This window comes from Aquarana catesbeiana, linkage group LG10, assembly GCF_042186555.1.
Source record: "Aquarana catesbeiana isolate 2022-GZ linkage group LG10, ASM4218655v1, whole genome shotgun sequence".
Taxonomy (NCBI): domain Eukaryota; kingdom Metazoa; phylum Chordata; class Amphibia; order Anura; family Ranidae; genus Aquarana; species Aquarana catesbeiana.
This window is the reverse complement of record NC_133333.1, coordinates 87,709,223-87,726,947: the sequence shown is the minus strand read 5'-3', so window position 1 is coordinate 87,726,947 and position 17,725 is coordinate 87,709,223. Positions and strand designations below refer to the sequence as shown.

At 40.9% G+C, this 17,725-nt stretch overlaps 1 protein-coding gene and 1 long non-coding RNA gene across 8 annotated transcripts in view; one reads left to right on the top strand and one right to left on the bottom strand.

Annotated features, from left to right (window-relative positions):
* The first annotated feature begins 281 nt into the window (after nt 1-281).
* LOC141110766 (uncharacterized) overlaps nt 282-17,725 on the top strand; it is a 90,759-nt gene continuing 73,315 nt past the window's right edge. The window contains exons 1-2 of one of the 2 annotated variants that reach the window (XR_012236340.1): nt 282-473; nt 3,296-3,376. This is a non-coding gene — a long non-coding RNA (uncharacterized lncRNA). The remainder of the gene's footprint in view (nt 474-3,295; nt 3,377-17,725) is intronic. The other variant, XR_012236341.1, reaches the window with a different exon arrangement.
* The window catches only part of LOC141110765 (transcriptional enhancer factor TEF-1-like), a 126,171-nt gene continuing 122,306 nt past the window's right edge, over nt 13,861-17,725 (bottom strand). For all 6 annotated transcript variants that reach the window (XM_073602358.1, XM_073602361.1, XM_073602364.1 and 3 more), the window contains exon 12: nt 13,861-17,203. In XM_073602358.1, the coding sequence (XP_073458459.1) occupies nt 17,090-17,203 (114 nt within the window). In that variant the 3' untranslated portion in view covers nt 13,861-17,089. The remainder of the gene's footprint in view (nt 17,204-17,725) is intronic.

The window sequence follows — 17,725 nt, the reverse complement described above, 5'->3', positions numbered from 1 at the left end:
AAATATAAAACTTCCTGTGAATGGCTGAGAATTTCAGTGTGCGCCCAACTTTCTGTTTGGACTGAAAACAGTGCCTCTACTCGACCAAAATTTTAGCTAGCATTATCAGCCCCTGGAACCGTCCCCCATCTCTTTGTTGGCTTGGGCTAGCATTGGCCTGTATAGAGAGAGGCAGACATGCCTGCCTTGCCCTCTATGGGATAGCCTACAGCAAAATGGTGACGGCTGACTATTATGTCTGGACGTGCGGGAAGTGACATCTGGTCCGCACTTCCGGTTTTCTGGATCGCAAACAGTACGGCATGCGTTCCAGACATGGGTCTGGCCGTGAGGGGAGGCCAAAAAGGCTACTGATTTGGTAGCTACCACATCTATTGGCGGTGCATGGCACTGATAGCTAGCGCTCTGATGGGGCAACCTCCTGAACTCCCTAAGTGGCGGTGCATGGTGCTGATAAGTAGCACTTTGATTGGGTAAGCTGTAGATTTAATACTGTACTCGCTCCCAGATGGCTGTGAAATGATTACCCAATGTCTCTAATCACTTATGGGATAAGATTCAGATCACCGTGTTTGCCCATTTTGTAACCTTTGTTTTTTGACCTTTGTCATTTCATTACTTTTGCTGCATATGTCTTGCCTGTGTACTGATAGAGATTTTTGACAACTCATTGTGGGTACAGATGTTTGTAACACCATGCGCATTGTTTTATATAGGTGTATGTGTGTATGTTTACTTATGTGGATGTCTGCATGGATATATTCCTTAGTTCTCAATTGGGCATTGCCCTCCTACTGAGAACCGCCCACATTTGTAGGTGGGACCTTTGAACCCTTCTGGGAGGTGCTCTATGAATGTATATATATATATATATATATATATACATATATACATGAAGCTGGAGGATATAACACTGCTGGGCTCTGAGGAAGAAGGTATCCCTTTGAAACGTGTCAGGCGGCAGTGGCCCTCAAAATCTTCTCTATTACCATCTGGAGACTGTTGTAGTCACACCGATTGCCATCATCTGAAGGCTATTTATATTGCGGTTTTCTTTCACATGTTTGTGAGTAGTTTTTAATTTGTTCTTTTAATAAAATATATTTAAGGATAATGCACAAGGTTGGTGCGCCCTCTTTTTTCCATTTCTCTTTTGACTGCTAGGATAGCCTTGTATGTACTCAAGAAATATAAAGCTTCCTGTGAATGGCTGAGAATTTCAGTGTGTGCCCAACTTTCTGTATGGACTAAAATCAGTGCCTCTGCTCAACCAAAATTTTAGCCAGCATTATCAGCCCTGTCTGCTGGACTGAAGAACTCTGCTTATCCCCTATCCTTCTCTGTCCAACTCCCCATGCGTACATTAAAGTGATACTAAACTCTCATTTAACCACTTCCCATCCAGCCGTTCTCTTATCTCAGGTGGGCGTCGCGTGACGTCCTCCCATTCTCACACAGCAGCACAATCTGCTACAGCTGTATCCATTGGACACAGCGGAACAGAGGGATCGATGCCAGGCCGCTGAGATTGGCCCAGGTTCCATGTGATTGCTATAACTAATTACAGCGATCACATGTTCACAAGTCAATTATTGTCATAAATGGATTTTATTCATGATTCGTTCTTTACTATTGTGATGCTGTGATTGGTCACAGTGATCACATGGTGTGCAGGGCCAATCACAGCAGCCCTGTTCAATGTAATGAAAACCATTCACGACTGTCAAAATGATTGATGTTACAGTGATCATCACTGTAACAAGCAATCACAGTGTAAAAAAAAATAAAAATAAGAATTATATATAGACATTATATTAACAAAAGTATTGGGACACCTGCCTTTACACACACATGAACTTTAATACATCCCAGTCTTATGCCCCGTACACATGGTCGGACTTTGTTCGGACATTCCGACAACAAAATCCTAGGATTTTTTCCGACGGATGTTGGCTCAAACTTGTCTTGCATACACACGGTCACACAAAGTTGTTGGAAAATCTGATCGTTCTAAACACGGGGACGTAAAACACGTATGTCGGGACTATAAACGGGACAGTGGCCAATAGCTTTCATCTCTTTATTTATTCTGAGCATGCGTGGCACTTTATCCGTCGGATTTGTGTACACACGATCGGAATTTCCGACAACGGATTTTGTTGTCGGAAAATTTTATATCCTGCTCTCAAACTTTGTGTGTCGGAAAATCCGATGGAAAATGTGTGATGGAGCCTACACACGGTCGGAATTTCCGACAACAAGGTCCTATCACACATTTTCCGTCTGAAAATCTGACCGTGTGTATGGGGCATAAGTCCGTAGGGTTCAATATTAAGTTGGCTCACCCTTTGCAGCTATAACAGCTTCAACTCTTCTTGGGAGGCTGCTCACAAGGTTTATGAGAGTGTTTGACCATTCATGTTTATGGAAATGTTTGACCATTCTTCCAGAAGTGCATTTGTGAGGTCAGGCACTAATGTGGATGAGAAGGCCTGGCTTGCAGTCTCCACTCTAATTCATCCTAAAGGTTTTCTATTGGGTTGAGGTCAGGACTCTGTGCAGGCCAGTCAAGTTCCTCCACCCCACAATAGGTCATTCATGTCTTTATGGACCTTGTTTTCCAGTAAAGAAAAATGCAAAATTAGTGTAAGATAGCATCCCAAAATGATGGGATATATTTATGGAATCTTTTTTTTTACTAGTAATGGCAGCGATCAGCAACTTATAGCGGGGCTGCAATATTGTGGCAGACAAATCGGACACCTAACTAACAGTTTTTTGGGAACCAGTAAAACTAATGGTGCTAAAAATATGCACTGTCGCTGTTCTAATGACACTGGCAGGGAAGAGGTTAAAGCATTTGTTAACCTAAAAAATAAAAAAAAAAATTAAGATCCTGTTCCTTAAAAGCATGTTGTACAGCACAGTGCTTGTGCTGTGTAATTTGGGCCCCTGTATCACCTAAAATACCTGATTGATCTTGCCAGTTTCTGCCCTCCCCTCTGTACGTTGACCACGGTCTAACATGGCTACTAAGCCCTGACACCGTGGTCAGATTATGTGCCTCCATCCTCTTCTGTTTCCTCTGTGCTCTCTCCCCCCTCCCTCCCCACCTGTCAGCTCCATGTCTGTACCCACCCCGGCTGCTCTAATTACTATTCATTTCTCACACTATCCTCTCTGATTATTTATGTAATGTCCCCCTGTGGTTGTGCTTTATAAAAATAATGCAGTATATACCTTGTTTACAGAGCGCTGATCTGACCCGCCGTATCTCTTCTCTCTTGCATGACAGGTGCAGCAGGCGGAGCCGCCTCTCTCCTCCTCTGATCTGAGCTGAAAGAGGCGGCGGTCAGATCAGCGCTCTGTAAACAAGGTATATACTGCATTATTATTATAAAGCACAATCACAGGGGGACATTACATACATAACCAGAAAGGATAGTGTAAAGTTACATTGGTGGGTTAACAACCACTTTAACATCAGGGTTGATCAAGGGGTTAAATGTGTACCTAACATGTGTTACTGTGTACTGTGTGTGCTGCTTTTACTAAGCAATGTGCTGTTTTTTCCTGCTGCTGTTAGAAGAGAGCCCTGTGTTTGTTTACTTACACAGGGCTCTCTTCAGGTATTGTCTGGAGCCAATCGTCAGGTTCCGGCGACCAATCAGTGGCCGGCGTCCGCTGACTGGTTCATGCTGTTCATGCTGCAGCCAATAGCAGCACAGCTGGGGTGGCGGGGGCTCCCTACCCCGGTGCACGGATTACGTACTAAGAACGTGATCTTGCACAGGGGATCCGCCTTGCCACCGTATATGTACAGTATAAGGTCGGCAATCGGTTAATGATGCTTAAAGTGAAACAATTAAAATGAAAAATTCCTTTAAATATAGTGCATGGGAGGTCCTCTTAGTCTACCTGTACAGTGGTACATCCGTACCCTGTATAGAACCTGCTGCAGCAAAACTGACATTTATAAAAAAAATTACATTTAAATTGATTTTCCATTTGTAAGCTTTCTTTATTTTGTAAACAATGGCTTGGGTAGCCACAATTTAGTGCACTTGAAACAAGATTAGAGATTTTTTGCATAGATTCTGGTGTCTCGTTAGCAGACTTTAGATGGAAATAAAGTTTTGCACCAGAATGAGCAAGAATTATGTGAAGTTCAGTACACTCAGGCCAATATTAACAATTTTTTTTAGATAAAGTCTGGTGTCTATTTTGCAGACTTTGGATAACAGATGCAAGTAACAGGTACAGAAAAATTAGGCTTTCAGTGTTGGTGGTGTCTTCACACTGTAACCCTATAGAGGTGCTCTTAATGAAAGCAAGAATTGGCCTTGCTGTAAGGGCCAGTTCACACCATAGAAACGCAGTCCGGATGCGTTCCATATGCTTTTCTGCATGGCATTTTCGACATGTTTTTGATGTGTTCCAGTGCGCTTTTGGTGCGTTTTTGATGCAGTCCAGTACATTTTTCCCATTCTTTTTTCTTAACCTTAAGGGCCAGTTCACATCACATGCAGTCCAGTGCGTTTTTTCCTGCATCAAAAACGCATGTAAAGTAGGTTATATGGTTTCCAATGGCTTAGTTCACACCAGTTCAGGCAGTTCCAGAGCTTTCCAGTTCCAGAAAAAGAAGTAGGACTTGCGGCATTTTCCATGCACTGGAAAGTGCAGAAACACAGTAAAACGCTTAAAAAACACATCAGAACGCACCTATATGCACCAAAAATTTACTGGACCACATATGTCCTTATTTAAGGTTAAGGGAAAAGGGGGGGGATGCACTAGACTGCATCAAAAATGCACCAAAACGCACTGGAATGCATCAAAAACGCATCAAAAATGCCATGCATCTGGAACGCATCCAGACTGCGTTTCTATGGCGTGAACTGGCCCTGTGTTCCGGTGCATTTAGGTGTGTTCTGGTGTGTTTTTGATGCATTTTACTGCATTCCAGTATAGTTCAGTGCAGGAAAAATGCAGCATGTTCTACTTCTTTTTCTGGAACTGACTGCACTGGTGTGAACTATGCCATCGGAAATCATATGACCTACTTTACATGCTTTTTTGATGCAGAAAAAAAAACGCACTGGGCTGCATGTGGCGTGAACTGGCCCTTAAAAATTTAAATTTGATGCCCCTGTCACACGGTTCACAAATTAGCAGAAATATTGGTCTTTGGGTGTTGGTGGTGCCTTCACCCTGTAACCCTCTAGAGGTACTCTTGATGAAAGAAAAAACTGGCCTTTCTGTAAAAAAAAAATTTAATTTGATGCCCCTGTCAAACAGTTGCGGAAAAATTGGGTTTTAGGTGTTGCTGGTGCCTTCACCCTGTAATCTTCCAGAAGTACTCTTGATGAAAGCAAGAATTGACCTTGCTGTAAAAAATTGAAATTTGATACCCCTGTTACACAGTTGCGGAAACATTGGTCTTTGGGTGTCAGTGGTGCCTTCACCCCATAAACTTCTAGAGGTATTCTTGAAGAAAGCAAGAATTGGCCTTGCTGTAAAAAATTGACATTTGATGCCTCTGTCAGACAGGTTAAGAAAGATTGGTCCTTGGGTGTCATTTTTGTTGTTACTTACAGATAAAATCAACATATACAAAGCTAAGCAGTAGAGATGGGCCGAACACTCTCCGTTTTGGTTCACGCCAAAACCCTTGAACATCTCAAAAGTTCGAGCCCAAACCTCATTGAAGTCTATGGGACCTGAATTTGAAACATCAAAAGTCCCCATTTTCCTGCAGCAAAACTGACATTTATAAAGAAAAAAAAAAAAAAATCGACATTTAAAATTGGCAGCAATACAATACCATTGCCTGCAATAGAAAAATGTTACACCCCCCCCCCAAGATCCATATCAGACCCTTATCTGAGCATGCAGCCTGGTACTTTAGGAAAAGGGGGGGGGGGGTTGAGTGAGCCATACCAGGCCACATGCCCTCAACATGGGTCTGCTTTGGGGCAGGGGGGCTCTAGAGGGTTGCCAGCTAATAATGATCCTTCTCCTGTGCTGAAATAACCAGTAAAATAACCCTTACTAGCACCTACCTTCTGGTAGAGTGTGCGACATGTCTATCTCAACTGTTATTCAATAAGTGTACAGTTGTAGCAGTTAGGTAATATTTCTGCGGATTAAATATTTACATAGCACTAGAAGGAAACATCTGCAAAATTTTAAATTATAAAAAATATATATATACACGAACACACATACACACAATATATACACACACCTTTAAAAACAACCAATAAGTAAAAGTGTGAAAGTTAACATTATTTTTAGGCAAACTAAGTAACAGTGAGTCAAAATGTATTGCTGTGTTGCTACAATATTACATTAAAACAAACATCTCAAAATGCAATTGCTGGCCCTTTTGGCCTTATCCATTGCCCATTATTTGGCAGGTCACTGATCTAAAACAAACATTCATATCAATTGCTCAGACATTTTACAGTTTACATGCTTGCTCTGGGTCAGTGATTTGCAAAGTAGTGCACCAAGTATAAGTAAGACAGCCACAAGTCTACATCCAAAACATGAAAAAAAAGTCAGTAGTGGCATCTCCCATACTTTTTCCATTGTTATCAAATTACACCAGAGCATATGCAAATAGTATAACTGAAGTGGTCCATCTATAGAAAATGTGGCTACCGCAGAGAGCTGATGGCACAGTGAAGTTCAAAAATTCATAGACTTTATTAGACATATATTAGTGTTTCATAGACAACTACTCCAACCCCGGAAGGATTTACCCCATTAATGGCCAGGACATTTTTTGGGATACTGCAATGAGGCAATGAACAAAGCGCTGTAACCCAAGCAGTTCATCTTTTAATTGTTCTGACTTTTTTTTGAGCTGAAAAAAAGCTGTCTGCTACTGAAAATCTGGATATTACAGTTTATATTACCAGACACTTTTACCCCCTTCCTGCCCAGGCCAATTTTCAGCTTTCAGTGCTGCCAAACTTTGAAAGACAATTGCATAGTCATGCAACACTGTACCCAAACTATATTTTCATCATTTTGTTCACACAAATAGAGCTTTCTTTTGATGGTATTTAATCACCACTGGGTTTTTTTATTCTTTGCTGAATAAACAAAAAAAGGTAGAGAATTTTGAAAAAAAAAAAAAAAAAAGTTTTTCTTTGTTTCTGTTACATAATCAGGTTGAAAAAAAAAAGTCCATTTAGTTCAACCAATAAAAAAAAAAAAAAAAAAAAAAGTCTAATGCCGCGTACACACGAGCGGACTTTACGGCAGACTTTGCCCGGCGGACGGGATTTTGTCAGACAATTCGATCGTGTGTGGGCTCCAGCGGACTTTGTTTTCTCAAAAGTTGGACGGACTTAGATTTGAAACATGTTTTAAATCAATCCGTCGAACTGGAGTCCGGTCGAAAAGTCCGCTCGTCTGTATGCTAGTTCGATGGACAAAAAGCCACGCTAGGGCAGCTATTGGCTACTGGCTATGAACTGCCTTGTTTTAGTCCGGTCGTACGTCATCACGTACGAATTCGACGGACTTTGGTGGATTATGTGTAGGCAAGTCCGTTCATTCAGAAAGTCCGTCGTAAAGTACATTGAAAAGTCTGCCGGGCAAAGTCTGCCATAAAGTCCGCTCGTGTGTAAGCGGCATTACAATACCATATACCCAATCCTATACCCACAGTTGATCCAGAGGAAGGTGAAAAACCCCAGGAAAGCATGATCCAATTTGCTACAGCAGGGGAAAAAAATTCCTTCCTGATCCACCGAGAGGCAATGGATATTCAGTGAATCAACATTACCTATAAATGTTAGTACCCAGTTATATTATGTACATTTAGGAAAGAATCCAGGCCTTTTTTAAAGCAATCTACTGAGCTGGCCAGAACCACCTCTGGAGGGGGTCTATTCCACATTTTTGCAGCTCTTACTGTCAAGAAACCTTTGCATATTTGGAGATGAAATCTCTTTTCCTCTAGGTGTAAAGAGTGCCCCCTTGTCCACTGTGATGACCTTAAAGTGAATAACTCAAAACCAAGTTCACTATATTATTATTATACAGGATTTATATATTGCCAACAGCTTACACAGTGCTTTACAATAAAAAGAAGGGACAGTACAATTATAATACAGTTCAATACAGAAGGAATAGGAGGTCCCTGCTCATGGAGCTTACAATCTAAAAGGGAGGGGGAGGTGGTACAAAAGGTAATGGCTCCAGGGGATGATCTGATGGAGGGGACTCAAGTACAGTTCTTAGGTGGAGGTAGGGTAGGCTTCCCTGAATAAGTGAGTTTATTGATCACCTAAAGGCGGACAGTGTAGGAGCTGACCGAACATACTGGGGCAGGAAGTTTGAGAGGAGAGAGGCTCTGGAGAAGTCCTGTAGGTGAGCATGGGAGGCAGTAACAAGGGAGCTTAAGAGCAGGAGGTCTTGGGAGGAGTGGAGAGGACGATTTGGGCGATATCTGCATATGGGAAAAAAGATAGGTGGGAAGCGTTAATAGTGATTAAACTAAAAAATATGTTGCATTAGAGAAAATTGAAAAAAATTTACACACCGGCCTACCTAGTTGGATTATAAAAAAAAAACATAAATCAAATGAGTGAAACCAGGAATAATGCCTATGAGTGTACTGTGATAATAAACGACCATTAAATACAATACCAATATAGGTGCTATGGTGATAACACCAATTGTAAACAACCAAACAAATCGTATAGCGTGATAGTCATAGAAATAAAAAACCTAATGGAACCACATATAATTGAATCATATGAGATACACGATAGGCATATAACCAAGTGAAAACAAAGTTCATATAAGTGAAAAAAGTCCATATAGCCGATGACTCTTGTGACCAAAACTTGGTAATTAAAGTACAGTGAAAATGACAGTAGAACACCTTCACCGTCTGTAGATATCACCTAAAGTGCTCAGGGGATAGATGTCAGCTTACCAGAAGTAGTTGACCTAATTAGTGAAAAAAAGGTCAAATGAGCTTTAGCAAGATATTGCTTGCTGCAATGGAGAGCACTGTAGACTGGACTCGTTCCCTCACACCAAGAGGAGCTCACGATAGGGATATGAAACAAAATGTAGAAGGAGCCAAATAGTGTAATCCTGTTTATTAAAAAATTATTTAAAAACAAACAGCCAAATGGCTGCTTACATTGGTGGTGCCATCTCATATCTGCAGATGAGGTTGGCGATGTAGCTGGGGGCGATGTTGTGGAAGGCCTTGTATTTCATGGTTAGTATTTAGAATTTTATTTGGTGGGGAAGGGGAAGCCAGTGGCAGAGGGGGCAGCAGTCACGGATCAGTTAGTAAGGTGTATTAGGCTGGCAGCAGCATTCATGATAGACTGAAGGGGGGATAGCCTGTGTAAAAGTAGGCCAGTGAGGAGGGAGTTGTAGCAATACAGGAAAATAACCAAGGAGTGAATAAGTTGTTTGTGGTGTTGTTAGTTAGAAAGGGGTGAATTCTGGAGATGTTGCAGGGGTTAAGGCAGCAAGATTTAGCCAGTGATTGGATGTGGGGGCTGAAGGAGAGGTCAGAGTCTAGGATTACACCCAGCACTCTGGCATGTGCGGAGCGACCAATGATTGTGCCGTTGATCTCAATAGTAAAGTCATGGGGAGGGGATCGGGAGGGAGGAAATATTACAAGCTCAGTTTTAGAAAGAATGAGTTTGAGGAAGTGGTCGACATCCATACTATGTCGCTTAGTAAGTTTGTGATGTGTGAGGAGATTGAGGTGGTGAGTTGAGGAGTCCAGAGATAGATCTGGGTGTCATCAGCATAGAGGAGGTATTTGAAGCCATGGGAAGTTATCAACTGGCCCAAGAAAGAGAGCGAGAGAATAGGAGGGTTCCAAGAAAGAGAATAGGGGTACCCCAACAGGAAGAGGAGCGGAGGAGATTTTGTATGCGACATTGAAAGTGTGCCGAGATAGGTAGGAGGAGAACCAGGAAAGAGCAGAGTTATGGAGGCCAAGGGAGTGGAGTTTATTGAGGAGTGGGTGGTCAACTGTGTCAAAGGCAGCAGCAAGAAGAGTATGAAGTACTGGCCATTGGTTTTAGCAGTTAGTCACTGGTGAGTTTTAGCAGGGCAGTTTTGTAATGTTGTGGGCGGAAGGCGAACTGTAGAGAAGGTTGTTGTCAGTAAGGTAGCAACTCATACGGTTGTGGACAAGGCATTCAAGAAGCTTGGAGGCTAACAGGAGCAGGGAAATGGGTCTTAAGTTTTTAAACAGGTGGAGTCCAGTGCGGGTTTTTTTTTTTTTAAGTATGGGGGTAACCAGTGCATGTTTGAGCAGAGAGAGAAAGGTGACAGAAGAGAGGGAGGTTGAAGATGTGGGTTACAGCATTTAGGATAGAGCAGGAAGGTGGTTGCAGTAGTTGCGAGGGGACAGGTGGGGAGGTGGGTTGTGGGTGGGGGGTGCTGGACACTGGATACACAGCACAAATTTTGTCGATTTTGCTTTTGAAGTGATTGGCAATCTCCTGGGCAGTAAGCAAGTTGGTGGGTGGAGGCAGTGGTGGGTGAATTAAGGGTATAAAAAAGAGTTGACTAGGTTTGGATGGGAGGGTTTCAATAAGAGTGGTGTAGTTGGTTTGTTTAGCGGAGTATAGGCAGGAGGTGTATTTAAGAAGGGCAGATTTGTAGAGGGTGAAGTGTTGTAGGGATTTAGTTTTACACCACACTCGTTCAAGAGCACGGCTGTGTTTGAGACTTCTGGTGTAATCTGTTTGCCAGGGTTGTATTAGGCGAGGCCTGGGTCTGCATGTAGAGAGGGGGAAAGTGCGTTCAGGGAGGATGACAGCATGTTGTTGTAGTCAGAAGTAGCCAGGTCTATGCAGGACAGGGGTGTGATTTTATCATAAAGGCACACAGTAAAAGAATGAAGAAGGGAAGGTTTGAGGTGGCAAAGGTTCCTGTGGGTAAATGTTTACAGGTTGGCAGCATGGGAGGTAGGAGACAGGGAGTGTGTGAAACCAATATGGTTGTGATCGGAGAGAGGAAAGGAGGTGTTATAGAGGTTGCAGGAAGTGCAGAGGTGGGAGAATACGAGGACAAGAGTGTTGTCGTTGCAGTAAGTGGTGGTTTGTGTCCATTGTGTTAGGTTGAAGGAGGAGGTTAAATCGAGGCTTTGAGAAGAGGTTGAGGTGTTAGCATTGATTGGAATGTTAAAGTTTCCAAGGATGATGGCAGGTACTTCAGAGCAGAGAAAGTAGGGTAACCATGCGGAAGTCATCAAGAAACCGTGACACAAGGCAGAGGGGCCGGTAAATTACTGCAACCATCAGACAAACTGGAGAAAAAAAAGAAATGAATGCAGTGCACTTCAAAAGAACAGAGGAAAAGAGAGGGAGGTGTAGGAAGAACCTGGAAGGTGCCTTTTGGGGAGACTAGAAGTCCAACTCCGCCTCCTTTTGGGCCACTGGATCTGGGTGAGTAAAGTCCAGAGGAAGCCACCATGGGAGAGGGAAGCGGGAGAGACAGTGTTGAATTCCTGGAGTCAGGTTTCGGTAATAGCAAGGAGATTGAGGAAGTTGAAGAGGAAAAGGACATTGATAGAGGTAAGTTTGTTAGAAAGCGGGCATTCTAAAGGGCACATAAGGGGGGAGCTGACTAATGGAATCAGGGGAATTGCGATAAGAGAGTAAGAGTTACGGCCACTGTCAGAGAAGGTAGACTGCCAATTCTGGGGATAAGAGTTAGGTGGGAGAGGACCAGGGTTTGAGGCGACATTAGGCATAGTAGGAGGGGGGAGAGCAGTAAGGTGGGAGTAGGATTTACACGAGGGCAGGTGCTGCAGTGAAGTGGAAGTAGTGGCATTGTGTGGGCTCAGAATGAGCAGGAGGTGACAACTATGGACCCCTTATGTATTTGTACATGTTGATCATATCCCACCTCAATCTTCTCTTCTCAAGAGAGAATAAATTCAGTTCCTCTAATCTTTCCTCATTTGTTTCTGTTATAAAAGCTTGCAAACAAATAACATTTCATATATTTAGGCCAAAATGTATTCTGCTACATTTTTTTGAAGGTTATACAGTCCACAAGCTAGGAAATATTATATATATATATAAAATATCTGAAGATTTATCAATCCTGATGTACTGACAGCCTAGCTTATTTCTTGAGGCCCAAAAATGTCCGTACAGTAAAGATAATCCCCCAAATGACCCCTTTTTGGGAAGTAGACAGTCTAAGGTATTTTTCTTTAAAGTTGTAATTTTTTGTCATATCTTTTTTTTTTACATACTGTCACCAGTGCAGTACAGCATCATAATATAACTGGTGTGGTGGTGATCAGGGACACTGACTTGTGACAGTACGGTAAAATAAAAATAAATTTTTTTTCACATTTTATTTTATTAACACACTTTAACCAGAGCAATAGAATTTTACCATAGTAACATTGTACTACACTGGAGAAGTGATCGGTATTTCTATTTTTCACATTACGTTTGCCCTTAGCAATGAATTTCATTGTTATAAGCAAGCATTTTATTGAATGAAAGATTCAGTTTATTTTGTTGCGATTAGCTACAGCTGACCACATGGCACTGATGGGCTGTGATTGGCCCAGTCTGTACCATCTGATCACTGTGACCAATCACAGCTAGCAACACAATTGTATACAATAGATGGCTTGAAAGGAAGCCATCCATTGTTTACAACTGTCATGTGACCTGCTGTGATTGGTTACAGCGGTCACATGGTACCGGCAACGGGTCGGTACAGTAATCAGTCAGCGGCTGTGACCGCGAGTGTGCCATATGATGTCCACCTGGAAAGACGAGAGGTTCCCGCCAGTGTCATCTTGCCACAGAACGGGCAGGAATCAGTTAAAAGGAGTAGGACCAGAGCCATTTTGGCCCTACTTCTCCTGGGGATCACAGGAGTGCACTTCGTTCTGCACTCCTGTGACCTTTATTCAGGCTGTTATAAGTGGGGAAGGGTCAGAATTTATGTTAGTTGTTTTGCTCCCCTCACTGGCCCTGTTAAGATGTCCCCTCACTTCCTATCAAGGTACCATGTGTTTTTAGTGCTGACTGTGAAACGGAGGTTTCTCCAAGAGGGCGAGCAGTAAAATCTGAAAAAGTTCTAACCATTCCCCATTCTATCCAAAACTAAACAGAAAAATGGCTAGAAATGCAATTACATTTTTTGATTTTTCAATAAATGAAATGCATACAAATGAGACAACTACCATTTTTTTGTAAAATAATTTTATATACTAAAGAAAGTTTTGTTCACAATACAAACATAGGTATACATTAAAGTCCACTGTTAATTTTCTCCTGTGTACAATGGTTTTCCCCAAAAATCAGAGCAAACAAAGCATTTCCTGATAATGTGTTGGATTGATAGAGACAAGGCAAACACATGGCAAGCGGGGCTACTAGGCACATTCATTATCATCCTTTTTGCATCTGTTGGATGCGATCACTAACCTACCAAATTATCAGGGTTCTAGTCTAGTTAGGAACCATTTGAATATATGACACTAGTCTTTATTCCTCAGACTCATACTTAATATACAATCTTGCTGCTATTGCAATGACATTGAGATTGGGTAGTGTGCATTGTGGAATGCCAAAAGATCTTATTAGCAAGTAATTATACAGACATGCCTGCTGCGATCTTAAACATTTGGGCAAACATGACAAACACTTGAATGCCCAAAAAAGGAGGATCTGTCCATGTACGTGAAATTTAAGGGTGATTACAAAAACATTGATAAACACATTTGCCTGTTGGTGTGTGCTGTTACATTTCAGTGCATGTGGAATGAAAAGATCACATAGGAGTGAAAAGTTCTTCAAAGTTTGCAATGTTAGAAAATAGAGCACAGTTGACACAAATGTACTGTATGTGTGTCATTCCACGCATGTCAACCCTTGGAAGGTCCATATGTAAATCCTAGGCAGGCAAAAACGTGGACCATTTATGGCTGTTGCAATGATATAGCTTTGATAGAAAAAATGGCAGGCAGTTAGAAATTTAGGAGAGAAGCAAAGTAGCAAGTAGCCTCAAAATACGCATGCCAATCTAAATTGCAAATAGACATGCCAAGTATTTCGGAGCTGTGAAAACTTAACCCTGAACTTCGGATAAACAAATATTTTCTACATGCAAGAGGCATATGTATTCGTACTTTAATCTTGGTGGTTTCATGTATTTCTTTCTGATCGCTACAGTTATGCCATGCGGAACTTTTCCTTTGTACAGGTACAATGTCATTGCAATGTTTGCAAGATAAAATCTAGGTTTACAAAGGCACACAAAGTAAATGTATATCCATTGTGGCTATTGAGAAATAAAAAATAGAGAATTGTAGATTTGAATTAAAGTTTTTGTTCCCAGAGTTCAGTTTTAAGATATTCGATTCACGTTAAATTATATTGCTAATATTTTTTTTTTCCTAGCAAGTACGTCCTGTTGAAAAAATTTAGAATGATACACTGAAGGCTTTTCAATGCAGTTATAGTATTAGCACATATAAAGGTCAAGTATCGAATGTTATGGAAAGGAACAAACACTTTATATATGTACGGTATTTATTAAATGTTAATGTTGCCTCTCTATACAGAAACTTTTTTTGTCTTGCTTTATAATATGTTTCTACTAAAGTCTGAGGGAAATGCAAAAGAAGAAACATTAAATGCATTAGCTTGTGTTTTCTTTTATTAAAACCTGCATCTGATAGTTAAAACTTTAAGTTCCAAATAGAAGATTCAACAGAATGTTACACAAGCCAATCTATTAGGACAAATCTATGTCATTGATAAAAAAAATAATTTAAATACCCTTTTTATGCAGTGCTTATTTCACACTTCTGTCTAGCTCCACACACTTCCATAATCCCTAAAAACGCATATTGTATAATAAAATTGCCTGTAATCTGGCCACTTGACTTTATTTCGATAAATACGGGCTTCTGATGAAAATATGACCTATATAATAAGAATGAATATGGCACACTGTAATTGGTGCACAAAATGGAGGTTGCAAGCTATGCAATCCTATAAGTTAAGAGTAGGTTGGTTGTATCTGGGGACCAAAAGATTCCACTGGAGAGAAGATCAGTAGATAACCATAGCCGGTATATCTTTGGTTTGATAGATCTGGCGTTTACAAGCTCTGCTCGTTTTAAGGCACCCATAAACTACAGATGACAGTCAGACAGACAACAATACAAATTTGAGAACATGTTTTAGTGTTATGATGCTGAATGATATGTACGCCAAGAACAAATTGCCACAAAACTCCAACAAGATTGGTCCAGATTATAATTTAGGCGTCCCAGGTCTGCTGCCGAATTGTCCTTTAACCTTTGACATGGCAAGTGCTGGACAACAGACCTGGCCTGTTTATGGGTACCTTTGGCACTCTTTTTGGACCACAAAATAACAAGTGACTTAAAGATGGTGATATCTACCTTCTATGCATTAAAATGAGTCCATACATATGACAGTAGTGGCTTACATGATACGTTCACAGAAGCTGTAGGGATCATAGTACTCCTAAACTCTACAAAGTGGATAAATAAATGCCCCGTGTACAGTTTGCAGAGATGAGTAACACACATTCCATATTGCATCATTATCAAATCACATGAAATGCTGATACACCTCCAACTTTACCACCATAAAAAAAGACAAATCAGCACACTGCAGTGTAAAGGACCAATCTTCCCCATGCTCAAAAAAGAAAAAAAAATCTGGCCTTTTTTTTTTTTTTTTTTTTTGGAGGAAGAGCAAGGCATGCAGATTGTGGGCTGCCAGTTAAGTACGTTATTTTCATAACAATATCAAATCCACCCAGGAAATAAAATCTTGGTTTTCAATACAAAAAAATATGTATTTTCCACTCAAATTTTAGGCACTGAATTTGTGACACAAGAGGGTGAGAGTCACTATACGTGCCTTCTAAGAGTCCTGCTTTACAAAAGTCCAGCTGGTCAATACCAAAAGTCTTTAGCATTTGTCTTCATGACACGTCTGTTTGTTTGTGCTCAGGGTAACTTGTTAGAAGTGCCACCATAACACTTGTTGGAAGCGCCCACTTTAATTTGAAAATAAAACTTTGAACTTCTATTGGTCTTTCATTCATACTCAAAACAGTCAAGGACCAGATGTTAATATTCACTTTGGCCATTCACCAAAATTCTACATTTTCTTGGCAAGAAGGAAAATGGCTTAACGAATCATGATTGAGTCACATTATATACCACCTTCTGAATTCCCATAAAAACTTCACAAGTCCATATTGAAGATTAAATGCATCGGCATTCTTTAAAACTTTCATACATCAAAGACCAAAAAGGTGCATTTAACCCACACAGTAGAATTTGCTTTCTGCTACTCCCTGATATGTTAAATAGGATCTCTTAGTTCTATGAACTGGTCACATGCAACATGAGGTTGAACAGTGAACCAGATTAAAATACTGTGCAAGCTATTAACAAAAAAAAAACAAAACACATTAGTGGGCTATTATGGTGGATATAGCTACAAAGTTTCGACCACGGAAAGTGCAGGAGTTACATTTCAGTGGGGTCCAAGAAGCTAAAAAATAAAAAATTAAAAGTGAGACAAGGAGTGTTAATACAAATCTCCTATCCCACTGAATCCTCCACAGCCTTCTCAAAAAATGGCGCCGTACCATGAACTGATGCACTTGGCAGCAACATATGTAAAAAATAACATTTAAAATAAAACAAAACACCTTATGACAGTTGCGGCTTCTACATGGTTTTCCAGGTTCGGAAACTGTTTCACACACAAACATATTTATATTTATATATATATATATATATATATTTATATATATTCCTTTTGGCTCAAAACATAAAACACAGAAGGTTCTGTTAGGGTGAGGTCTTTGTGGTTTCATGGCCCTTCCCCCTCATGTCCATGCTTCTTCCATTTAAGGGTTCCATCCCTGTTTCCCCCTAGTCTCTTCATCTTGGAAAAAGGTTTGAGAGGCTCAAAGAGAAAGTGAGATGCCTCTGAGACTGCCGAAGACAGCCAAGTCCCACATGGCTGAGTCATAAGGAAGGGTTTTCTACAGCTCAGTCTTTCACCAGCCTGTAGATGTGATGCTGAGCGCCATGTTCACTGGTGGACACTTCAAATACGTAGGCTATGCAGAGGAGCAATTCTTGAGTATCCCGATTTGTAACCACCTGAGTAGAATAGGAAAAAACAATGAAATATTTTTATTATGTTAAAAAATGCATATTAAAAAGTCTTTTTGTTTGTAACATAAGCCTGGTGGCTCCCAAAAGAAACCAGAGACACTAGCAGCATTGGCATGGAAATTGTGATCTGAGGTCTGTGTTCTTACCTACTTGGATAGTCAAGAGTGTGGGAGGGCATTTCGGTAGACAGTGAACATACCCTAACTATTATTTAAAAAATCATCACAATGTAACTAGCATAAGTTCTGGCATTTGCCTTGATATCAGATTCCTGTAATTCTATGCACATAAAGATGCAGACTAGAAGAGGGAGCCCATTAAGATGTACTACAGACTTAAGACTAAGCAAGTTTGTGTGTGTAATGTACTAAGACAGTATTTGATGATCCTGGCTCATTTATAATCCTAAAGTATTGCAAAAGTCTATTGCCATCTTCTTGGCTCTTCTGGCAGTCCCCCTGTTACTTTCTTCTTGCTCCAGGTGCCTCCTAGCAAGCCAGGTGCTAA